General features: G+C 44.5%; 1 protein-coding gene across 4 annotated transcripts in view; it reads right to left on the reverse strand.

The window, feature by feature from the left end:
- Positions 1 to 987: 987 nt before the first annotated feature.
- MAF (MAF bZIP transcription factor) overlaps positions 988 to 11,424 on the reverse strand; it is a 17,664-nt gene continuing 7,227 nt past the window's right edge. Inside the window, exons 3-5 of one of the 4 annotated variants that reach the window (XR_005835638.1) lie at positions 4,680 to 4,740; positions 2,343 to 2,413; positions 988 to 1,898 (exon numbers count right to left, since the gene is read on the reverse strand). Coding sequence is in view for 3 of the 4 variants with exons in the window: in XM_040633628.1 (XP_040489562.1) it covers positions 4,690 to 4,740 (51 nt within the window). In the remaining variant the exon portion in view is untranslated. Of the gene's footprint in view, positions 2,414 to 4,679; positions 4,741 to 11,424 lie in introns of all 4 variants that reach the window. The other 3 variants (XM_040633628.1, XM_040633627.1, XM_040633626.1) reach the window with 3 other exon arrangements.

The following is an 11,424-nucleotide window of genomic DNA, read 5'->3' on the forward strand; positions in this document are numbered from 1 at the left end:
GAGACGGTAGGAAAATAAGAGAAATTTTTAAAAGGTAAACAGGAAATTCTATTCTCCTATTCAAAATTCGCAGCCCAGGAAGAGACCCCCCACCCCCGTCAGCTTTCCCCCCATTTCATGTACAAGAATGAGGAATGATCTTCATTTTAAGATCTGAACCCGCCGGCGGGGGGAGGGGGGACACACCATCGCTGTATAGATTCAAGCCCTGTAATTAACTACCATCAGTGACCAAAGGTCTCCATTTTGATTAACTTTGTTTTCAGGGAGAGGGGGAGTCACCCCTGGTTCAGAATCCCTTTAAAGTAACTGTAAACCCAGGACACAACTCTGCTGGCAGAAGGAGCCAGGGACGAAGAAAAGAAACTCTGTAGAACCCAATATAATGGAAGTGGGACCTCAGGGCAAACCAATTCCATTCTCACCTCCACTGCCCACCTGCTAGCTAACGAACTTACTGGGTTTTCAGTAGAAGGGAATGACCAAAAGAAATCCTCACTGGCTGCATGTGAATAACAGGTCATTAGACAAGGCTTGCTGAGGGAAAAGGTGAAAACAAAACCCAACTAGTGTTCTCTCTTTCTTTCCTGTCATTCTCACCTCCTGCTGGCAGGGTTTGTGTTGTAGGATGTGTGCCCCTGGATTGTTAATTAGGTGTTAATATCTTCCAGGGCCTTACATCTGAGGTCACTGCTCCTGTGTCTGGGTCGTCTCCCGTGATAGTACCTGTGATTCCCACAGCTGGTTTGAGTTTCGTGCCCAACACCTGGAACTGCTCCTCCCCTCCCCCTACTTAGTGTTAATTCCCTCCTGAAATTGTATCAGTGCAAATGGCTTTGTAATATTTCCTGTGGTCGCTGGAAAGAGAGGCATGCTGAATTTTCCCCACTGGCTGACCCTTGCCCCAGCATGTTCCAAATATTGCAAAAAAGACAAAAAAAAAAAAAAGAAAGAAAGAAAGAAAGAAAATCAAATCAAAACCAACCCTTCTGCTTAGCTCATTTATTGCCGATAATTTCATGAGGTGCCGGGAAAACCCCAAAATGCAGACAATGAACAACAACTTTACAGCGATTTTTGGATGGAGGAAATGGAAGATTCAGCAACGGGCAGGTGAAGAGGGTCTCCGCACTGGCGTCTGTGACGGCAGCACTAAATCTGACATTCAGGCAGGGACCGAACGTGTGCTTTCGGCACGGACGCTCTTTCCAGGAGTGTCACTTTGTGTTAAGCAATGAGCACCGTACTTTTACCAAAACTCTGTCTTACTTTTTCCCCTCTAAATGCATCATTTAAGTTGCCCCTTCAACTGTATCCTAGGGCTCACTGAGAATATGACTTCATATGGCATCATCAGGCTAGTTATCCTGCACCTGTTCTGCTATAATTGATTGATTAAATCAGCTCAGTAGTCAGGCAGCGCCCACCAAAAGAAAAACAGTAGGCAGGCCTTGTATGGAAAGGGGGTATGGATGGTGGTTGTGTGGAAGCATGACCTAAATAAACAAACAACAACAAACAATTAGGTAAGCCCACGTAACAAACACTTTAAATGAAATTATCCCCCCCTTTTTTTTTCTCAGTGCCAACAAATACGTTGATGTAATTCTCTTAAGACATACTCATGGAACTTGTGATGGATGGGTCCGCTCCAAATCTGCATACAGGACAGCATTCTGTTCTTGCTGCTGTGGGGGATGGAGGGTGTACTTTAAAAACTGAGTATGTAGGAGCCCCGAGGGGCCTGGAATGAAGACAGAGTCAAGACCAGCCACTGGTCTCACTTGGACTCTATAAACAGAGGCACCAAGAATCCGGACCTTACAGTCTGTGTTTTCACATGTCCTTTGCATGACAACACCTGATTCACCATTTCTGTTAGAATATTTTGATGGGCTCTGCAACAGAAACACGGTTATGACATATTTAATTTTACGTTTGAGTTAAACAGCCAGGCTAGGGCACCCACATTGACACAGGGCATCAGGAAACCATGCTTGTGTTTTATTTCTCTGGATGATTATGGGCAACATGGGAGGTCAAGTTATACAAAATAAAAACAAGATTTCTGAATATTTCTATTGTTTTTATGTTTTTTGTTTTTATCCCAGTTCATAAAACAATGAAGCCTTCCTTACATTTGTTTGGATTCATATTGGCATGGGTACAGTCAGGATAAAACATGTCCACTCAGCTAATTTTAAGACTAGAGAGAAAAAAAAAAAAAAAAAACTGATGGGTACTTAGAACCCAGGAAGTACTATTTATAGAAGTTCCATCAGCTTCTCCCACCGGCGACAGGAAAGCTACAAACGGGCTTCTCCCCTATGTATGTATCCCACCTGCCCTGCCCTGAGGCAGCTCTGTAAGGCTTGGTTGCATCCGGATGGGTCTTAGCCAATGTCGGGAACATCTGAAATGGGCAGAGCATAGACATGAGCAGGCTAAGATCCACCACCACCCTGCAGATTAGTGTTTCAGCACACAAGAAGAAAGAACGTGTCTTGAAGGCCAACTGTTACCCTTGGTGCAATGCAGGGGCCGCTGTGTTAACTCAAGCTGAGGGACAGCCCCTCAGGTGGATTCCAAAGCCAGCCTTGGCATTAGGGTCTAGCAACACCATCACTTGTTTCCATGGCAAAGATGTTAACATCACACCACCCAGGGACGCTACCATGGAAAATTTTACACCAGATAGCAGTGCGTGGTTGTCTCCACGGACGTTCAGGTGAGAAGACCTTCCTTAGAAGGCACAACCTTGATAAATCATTTGGGTAGATTTGTGGATGTTAAGCTGTAACATGCGCTGACGGAAAATGTTAGTCAGGAATAAGGGATGGTACAGAAAAGGAGAATTTAATCTTTTTGCGATACCGCCGAGGAGGATATTTTGTAATATGCCCAAGAACCATAATATAATCTAGACTGTGTTTCTGAGAATACATAAATGAAAGGTAATTAGATGGCTCCCCAAATGGTTTGTGGTTTAATTTTCATACCCTAGCCAGGAAATTGCCAGAAATAAGCCACGAAGCTGTACGTAGTGGAAATTAGCAAGAGAGAAGAAGGCTAGCAGTTCTCCATTTTGGGCTTTCACTACTAAAATCCCTTAGCCAAAGTGACTTTCTGAATATACACTAAGTAACTCTCCCAAGAGTATCAAGTATTGAACTTTTCATATATCCGCTTATAATATCTAATATCATGGAGTAACTCAGAGGAATTGCCCTCCTCCCCCCAGATTCCCCATCTGACCAAATGCCTTTCTCTTCCTTGCTCTCACCTGTCAATCAAGTTCACAGATGAAATTTGATTTCTCTCCCACCAGTAACCTTATATGAAAAATTACCAGGAGGGTCAGGACCAGTGTGAACCTCACCTTAAAAGTTCATTAACTCTTTGCTCAAAATGGATGGTTTCAATGTAACAAAACCTGCCAGTGGGCCTAGATCATCATATTTAATAGATGGTTTTCAAATTCCAATTATAAAGATAGACACAAAAGAAAGGAATAAAAACAAGAAGAATAAAGTATTGGCACTGCACGCACATATGTGGACACTCAAATTAATCCCAAAGGTACACGTCGAGTTAAAATCTATGTACAAGACTATTCGGGAAAATGTTAATTTTGTATAAGGCTAGGAAAGAAATCATAGTTACATATTCACAGTCCAGTTATTCAGCAGTGTGTAAAAGTAAGTAATCAGATACTATTTTTGAATAATGGGAGAAAATGGAGTTCTGGTTTCCAACACTCGGATTCATTGGATCCTTAAAGTCTCTCCCTTGCGACAAACAGCAGTTTGACAGTACGACTTTTGCCCCCTCCTCAGTTTCTCTAGAAATCAAGAACTGTATTTCATGCAGATTTCTCAGCAAGCAATTTTTTAATGAAAAAAAAATCAAACTTTGTTCCATTCGCCAATAAGAGGTAACAAGAATACATAAAACAATGACACTAAATACTTATTGGTGTACGAGTGTTGGACTAGCTTTCTAAACGAAGAGGTTTCATTATTAAATTCACCCTGGGATACTTACAGTTGAATACTCATTTAAATTTCTTAATTTCATTTTTTTTTTTTTTTAGTAGATGAAAATCAGATATCTGCCCCCCACCCATCTCTTGCGCTCTCCCTCTGCCTACAATTGAAGTGGGAAGTGGCTCCAGAGTCACATTTGGAAGCAGAAGTGAGGGACACACTGTGCTTTAAAATGACACCAAATTTTCCAAATATGAATATGGAGTAAATTATAAGAGGCTGAAAATTTGGAATGTTTATGAGGCCCAGGTAAAGCCAGCCAAGGACCACAGATGCTAGTTGCACGGGCTCACCCAGACTGTCTGATGTTCAAGCAGAGGGACTAGCTCTCTGAGATTCATGCTGGTTAAGGCTAAAGATGGGGGGGTTTCCTCAGCCAGGATTAAGTACCCCGTACACCACACCTATGTAATGAGATGAATACAGAAACGCATGCATGCTGGTCCCACATACGCTGCGTCACCCTTCAGCACCCAGGATCACCATCTATGTTTCATGTGAAACCAAGTACTAAAATTACTAAAGCAGGAGATTTTCACACCTAAGGAATGATCAGCATTCCTTGCTTGCTTGCTATCCCGTCATGGAAAACTCATCGAAACGAGCACATGCAAATCAGAAATCAAGATGTACCTCTTTGACTTCAGGCAACAGGGTTTTTCACATCACTGATGCAGAGGATTCCCTTGGGTACCTGATTTAGTAAATATATTAAAATAAACAAAGGGTAATTAATAACCGTGAAGAAGGTTTCAAGGACAGTATGTTAAAGGCAGCCTAGCTATCTATGAAAAAGGCAGAGTTAGACCCAAAGAAGAGGGACTGAGCTCCACTTGCTTTGGTATCCTGGCCTCAGACCTACCAGAGGAGGGGGTTCACATGGAAGAGAATGACAGGGAACGCAGGGTCACCCCCTCTGACGATTGCTCCCACTCCTGGGAGGCTGAGATGGAGATACTCACAGGCCTGGCAGCCTGGATCGGCTTTGAAGTTGTCCTCAGTTCAGAGAACCGAGTCATTCCGGGGTCACAGTGGGGAGGATCTGAATGGTCTCTGATGGGCGTCTCTCAAGCCTTCACAGAGGGCCCATCCCTCAGAGAACCCAACTGGTCCAGCTGCCCCTGGGTCTCTACTGGGGCCCATTCTCTTCCATCTTCCCCCTCCTCCTTTATTGCTCTGGTCTGTTCTGCTCATACCGCTGACCTTAATTGCAAATGTTCTTTTAACAAATGGAAATATTTGGATACCACCCTTTTATTTATTAACTTCCACTCCATTTAAATTAGTAGCAGGGAATGCTTAGAACCATGATATGAAAATGAGGTTGCTTTAAAAAAAAAAGTCTTTTTGCTTCACAGTGAATAACAAAGCACAGTAATTCAAAGTAGTTAGCTTTCTATGGTTCAAAACACCCTTATTGCTATTAGCTGTACTAATGTAAGTGGCAAAATAATTATCATTTACTGTACGGAGTCCAATATTTTCCAGACAGCAGTTTAATAACAAAGCAGACCTGTCATTTCTCCCTATAGTTAGTCACACCATACAAGTTCAGACTGTCAAAATATATTTAAAATCTAATTTTAAAAATTCAACATGGTTACAGCAAATCTGTGTACAATGACTGCGATAAACTAGCAAGTCAATCTAATTTTTTTTCTGAAATGAATATTTACTTATTTCTCTTTAATCCCCCCACTTTTACTTGGATTACCTTATAAGTGCTATGAACAAATCCACTACAAACACATACATGCTGAAATCTGTAGGCAGCTGTAACTGCGTGTAAAATCTTTCTCGACTTAAATTTTCATTGAGCGTAACTTTGCCACTCATTTCGAAAGTCCTCTCTCTGGACGGTATAACTCTGCATTAAAACACTAGGATAAACAAATTTGTACTCTTACACCGGTCAGAGCTGCCCGAAATACATTATGGGCCTGCCTTCACACCTCTTGTTAGAAATGCCTAGAAAACCTTATAGCGCAGACTACTTTTCTTCGTGCAATAGTTTCTATTAATCTTTGCTAAATATATTATTTTTATTTAAAAAAGAAAAAAAGAAAAGAAAGAAATGAAAGAAAGAAAGAAACAAACAAACAAGAAATACTTAAATTTTAAACCTGAAAGTGTTATCAGTAATACCAATTGTTCCCCATTTGAAGTTCAGATGGCTAATCTCTAAAAAACAAATAAACATAAACAAAAACCCTTCTCATAGAAGGTTCTTCTTCTTCTTTTTAATCTTTAAGAACATCAGATTCTTTTAGAAATGCAAGTGAATAGTTTAAAAGCTTAAGAGATTGTGGAAAGAATATTTTTGTAATTCCTTTGAGACAGTGCAAACATATGTTAAGCTTCTGCAAGGGGTATTTACAGGAGATCATATACTTGTGAAGCATTTTTCAATTTTAGAAAAATATTACAAAGCAATAATTGAACATAGGCTTTGCAAAATGCCCCTTTGCCTTCCTGACCGTCTCATTGATAGTCTCTGTTATTTTTGGAGAAAAAGAATCAGGCCTCATTAAATGTGATATTTGGCATCTCGCCTGTAATCTCATAAAGTAGATGTCCTTTTTAGATCATTGGTGTCATTTTCCTCAAGATGACCTCTACTCTTTGGCCATTCGGGCAACCCATCCTGTTATCAAGGCATTTACTTTCAAAAGGGCGGGGGAGAGAGATTCTGTTTGCACACCTGAACAGAGTCCAAAAGCCAATGCGGTTTCTCTGTTCTCATCAGCTTCACCCAGACTAGTCTTCAGGGAAGAGTGCTGGGGGCAAGGGGGTCTCACATGGAAAGGGGAGTAGAGGTTTTTGAACTAGACCACCATGGTGTAGTCTCAGCTAGACGTCTGCCAGCACAGAGCCTCTAACAGTTGGAGATATTTACCTAATGATTAAATAGTATTTTTAAAATAGTATAGGAACATGCAGTGATATTCCCAGGAAGATTTTAAAAGGTCTGGATACCCATACAATGCATGCAAGTAACAAGGATAGTACACCCTGAAAACACGCTACAGAGAGATGGTCAGCCTGTGGCTCTGCAGGGCCCCGAATGGCACCAAGTGGGCGAAGGATTTAGGGGCAGATCATTCTAAGACAGATATTTCAGACTAGGTTTGCTGCTCACGCCTACCAAAATATGGAGTAGACAGGTTAACTGTCATGTGATTGTTTTTATTTCATAATGCGGACGCTGCAGATTGATCTTTTTATAGCTTCTCCCTCTACAATGGGTTACTTTAAAGGGCTCCATAAATAGGTAGGTAGAGAGCAGATCATAATTAGATGATAGAGAGATAGATAAGATAAATAGATAGATGGTAGACAAAAGAATATGTTGCATTCACTGCTTGCAAATGGAAGGACTCAAATACCATCTATTAACAGATTTAATTGTAGCATGATTACCACAGGTTTCCCCCCATTCTATCAAAAAGAATTTTAGTGTAATCTAACAGTGTGAAAGTGTCTCAGAGGCTGAGATCATTGTTTTAGTGCCAACATTTATCTGCACATTAATAAATCCATCCTGAAGAGAAGGAAAAAGAAAAAAAGAGACCTAGTTCAGAAAGTGCAATGTTACTTGCCTCTGTACTTGAGGCTCTAAAAAACTGAGGGTCCCAGTAAGGAAAAGGCTCTACATGGAACAGCTCCTTTCTGCAACCAGTAGTTTTAAAATCTGTCCTCGTAAGGGGCGCCTGGGTGGCACAGCAGTTAAGCGTCTGCCTTCAGCTCAGGGCGTGACCCTGGCATTATAGGATCGAGCCCCACATCAGGTTCCTCCACTATGAGCCTGCTTCTTCCTCTCCCACTCCCCCTGCTTGTGTTCCCTCTCTCGCTGGCTGTCTCTATCTCTGTCGAATAAATAAATAAAATCTTAAAAAAAAAAAAAATCTGTCCTCGTAAGAGCAGTTCCTGAGGGCCCGGAATTGGACTTGAACTGTGTTAAATCTGAAAATGCAAGCAAGACCCTCATGCTGGGGCTCTTGCCGAGATCCTAAAAAAGTTTGGCTGGCTTTCCTTTACAATGAGCATCAAACTATACCACGGAAAACCCCAACCATATCGAGATTTCTATGAAGATCGTAAAATGGTATCTGGATTTCCTTCTTTCCTTTCTCTTTTTCCTCCTTTCTCTAACCAGAGCAGGAAAAAAGATCTGAAAAATAGGCCGGAAAATTATTAGAGTAAAAATCAAATGATCCGGAGCAGCCGATGATCTTAAGGCTCCTGGGGTGGCTCGTGGGTGGGGTGGAGGTCCCAAGGTGAGGGGTGGAGCCTTTTAGAGCTGAACCCCGCTCCCTCCCTCTCTGCACCCACCCAGGAGCGCAGCAGAACTGGCAGTTTTGATGTCCCCGGGCGCTCCACTCTGGCCAGGGCAGTCCTCTTGGAAAATTAAACCAAATTCCAATACAAATCCGAGGCCCCTGCTGGGGCGTGGGCGCCCGCTGGGCTGGGCGCAGGGCACTGGGGCGCCCTGGGGACTGGGGACGACGCAGTTGGCGCCGCCGCACGGGCGCCGGGAGGTATCTTGGGCCTCTCAGAGGGGAGCCCCGTGGCGGTAGCCCAGGAGCTTGCTGGCCTCCGGGGCGCAGCCAAGGGCTTGGGGAGAGCAGGGACTGCCCCGTGACCTCACGCAGCCTCCGGGACCCGCCCCCGCGGTTCCTGCCTTCTGTCCTTCCGCACCTGCCCCCGTGCAGCCAGGGACCCCCAGGGTGGGGAGCGCACCTGGTTCCACTCATCTCCAGCAGCCCGCGGGGGGAGCCTTGCCCAGGGCAAATGGGCCCCGCAGAATAAGTGTATACAGGGACAGGGCCAGAACAGAGGGTGTGTGGGGTGGGGGGCAAGGAAACGAGAGATGGGCAACCTCAGCATCCTCCCAGCCTTCATCTCCTTCAGTCCAGACTTCAAGACCCTTGTCACCACCTTCTGCAGCCAGTGCTAAACATTCCAGAGCCGCCCCCCAGCTCCTCTCCTGGCTCTGCTGGCCAGCCCTTCGCTCCAGCCCTGCCCTTGTCTGTACCTAAACTGGGGCAGGAGTGTTTTAAGGAGACCATGGCCTCAGCTTAGGCACTGCCTTCTGGCCCCAGGGCAGTGACCTCTTACTCTCGGATCGGATCGCCCTGGGCGACTAGAAATGGGAGAGAGACGTGGTAAATATTACAGAGAGGGCACTGGAATGGGGCAAGGGTCAGGTTGGAAGAGGCCACAGCCCTGGAGCTCAGAACACGGGTATTGCATTTAGGAATCCTGGGGATCTCGGGGTCTGTCAGCTCACCCCACAAGCAGATCCTTTCTGGCGGGAGACAGGGCCCTGGGACAGACCTAGCTTTGATCCCTGCATTGGGATCCTAAGCCAAGGTTGGCTTCTGTTAGCAGTACTCCCCTAGCCCTGCACACTGGCCCCTTCCTGTTCTCTCCTCCGCTGGCCTAGTTTGGGATCACCTACTGTCCTGGGATCCTCGGGCCTGCTTTCCTTCTGGAGAACGCCCCAAAGAAGGCCAGGAACCCACTTCTACGGGCTTCCAGAAGTGGGTAAGGTCACACAGAACTGGGGCAAATTTGGATAGCAAAAGCAGATCTGACCTGCTGATAGGAGTTTTCAGCTCAGGATCCCCTTCACAACCATCCTTGGGAGTGCTCTCAGAAGAACGGGTTACAAGCCTCTCTGCCCGGTTCTGTAAGGTTTCATGGCCTCTCCTATTCCCTAACTGAAAGAACCAACCACAAGGAAAAAACGTGTTTTGGAATCTTAGCTGGGAAATGCTCAAGGTTGGTGATCAGAATATTTAGAAGAAACTCAGAATCCGAATCCCCTGGGCTGGGCGGGGGGCCTAGGGGTGTGGGGGGTGAACACAGAACTATTTCCTCTCCTCCCCTTCTCTTCCCAAATGTCCACAAACACCCCTCCCTCATCCTCCCTTCTTGAATTAATGCCCCTTTCTAATCGTAACTAAAGATCCAAGAACTGTGGAGAAGAGAGGAATGTGATTTTGCAATCCAAAGTCCTAATTATAGGGGAAAAAATGTTATTTCACAAAAAGAAAGGGAAAGAGAATGAATTTTGTTGAACAAGGGTAGAGGTGCTCAGTAGATGATTATGATTTGAATAAGGGACTGTGCATTCCAGTCATAGCCTCTCTGTGGAAAATGTGCTTTTTGAGTTTCTTAAAACTCTCGAGACAACTCTGATGCAAATTCATACAAAGATCGGATTTCTGTGTGCTATCGATGTGTCCTTTCTATCTCAGCCTTATATAGCGGGCAAACTTATGGAAGACACACACACACACACACACACACACACACACACACACACACAAAGGGCTTTTGAATTTAAACAATAAAGACTGTGGCGATGCCTAAAACCTATTGCGGGGCATATAAAGATTGGCATAGCAGGTCTGACGGATCCAGAACGTCACACTGCAAAATCTCAGATGGATATATTTATAAATGCCCCCAAAGTTAAGACATTAACAATTTCCCCGGATTTCTCAGTTTGGGTTTAAGCTCTAAAATTGTTTTCAAAAAGGAAACACATGTGAGAGCGGACAGGAACGGAACGGACAGTCGAACCTCGCTTGCACCTGGTCTGTGTATACGCTGGGCCTGCCTTGAGCCAGGGAGCAAGTGAAATTCAGACTGGCAACGGGGATTATTCCTGGGACTCTTGCCTTCCAAGTCCTCCCCACCCTCCTCTCTTCCTCCCGCATCTCTCACCGCCCACAGAGGGTGCAGAGAACAGGAGCCTGGGGTTTTGCTACGCCGCCTTCGTGCAGAGCAATTTGATTTGCTTTGTTTTTTGTTTTGTCCCTCTCTAAAGGATAAAGATGTTCCCGCATTGTTGCAGGACTGTACTTCTTTATGCCCGGACAATCATGAGACAGCCTGGGGGACTGAAATTCTCTCACCCTGTCCCCTACCCCCGCTGGAGAAAAAGTGCTAGACAGAGCTGGGTTTGTTCAGGAGCCGGGGCGGAGCAAGGCTTGGAGAGAATTTCCCTTTTCTGGGGCTGTTTGATGTCTAGGGTTTGAAGATTTATATCAAAAGTGAGAAAAGCAGTGTTATCAGAAGGTGGGTTAAGGCTCCTGGCTCTGTTTTAAAACAAATGCAAAAACAAACAAACAAGCCCTGATTTGGGGGGCTGGACCCCGGACCACTTTCCATACAGATAACCACTGTAAGCCCTGCCTTGGACTTGGGACATCTTTCAGTTTTAGGATGAGCCAAGATTGAGAACAAACTTCAGGTTCCTCTTATTTTTTCTCAAAACAAGAAGGAAGACCCCCGACTCCCAATTATTCATTCAGCATCCCGAGTAATACTCAGAAGCGGTGGAAATGAGAGACTATCATGGGAGATA

Source organism: Ursus maritimus, unplaced genomic scaffold (assembly GCF_017311325.1).
Source record: "Ursus maritimus isolate PB19 unplaced genomic scaffold, ASM1731132v1 scaffold_19, whole genome shotgun sequence".
Lineage (NCBI taxonomy): Eukaryota > Metazoa > Chordata > Mammalia > Carnivora > Ursidae > Ursus > Ursus maritimus.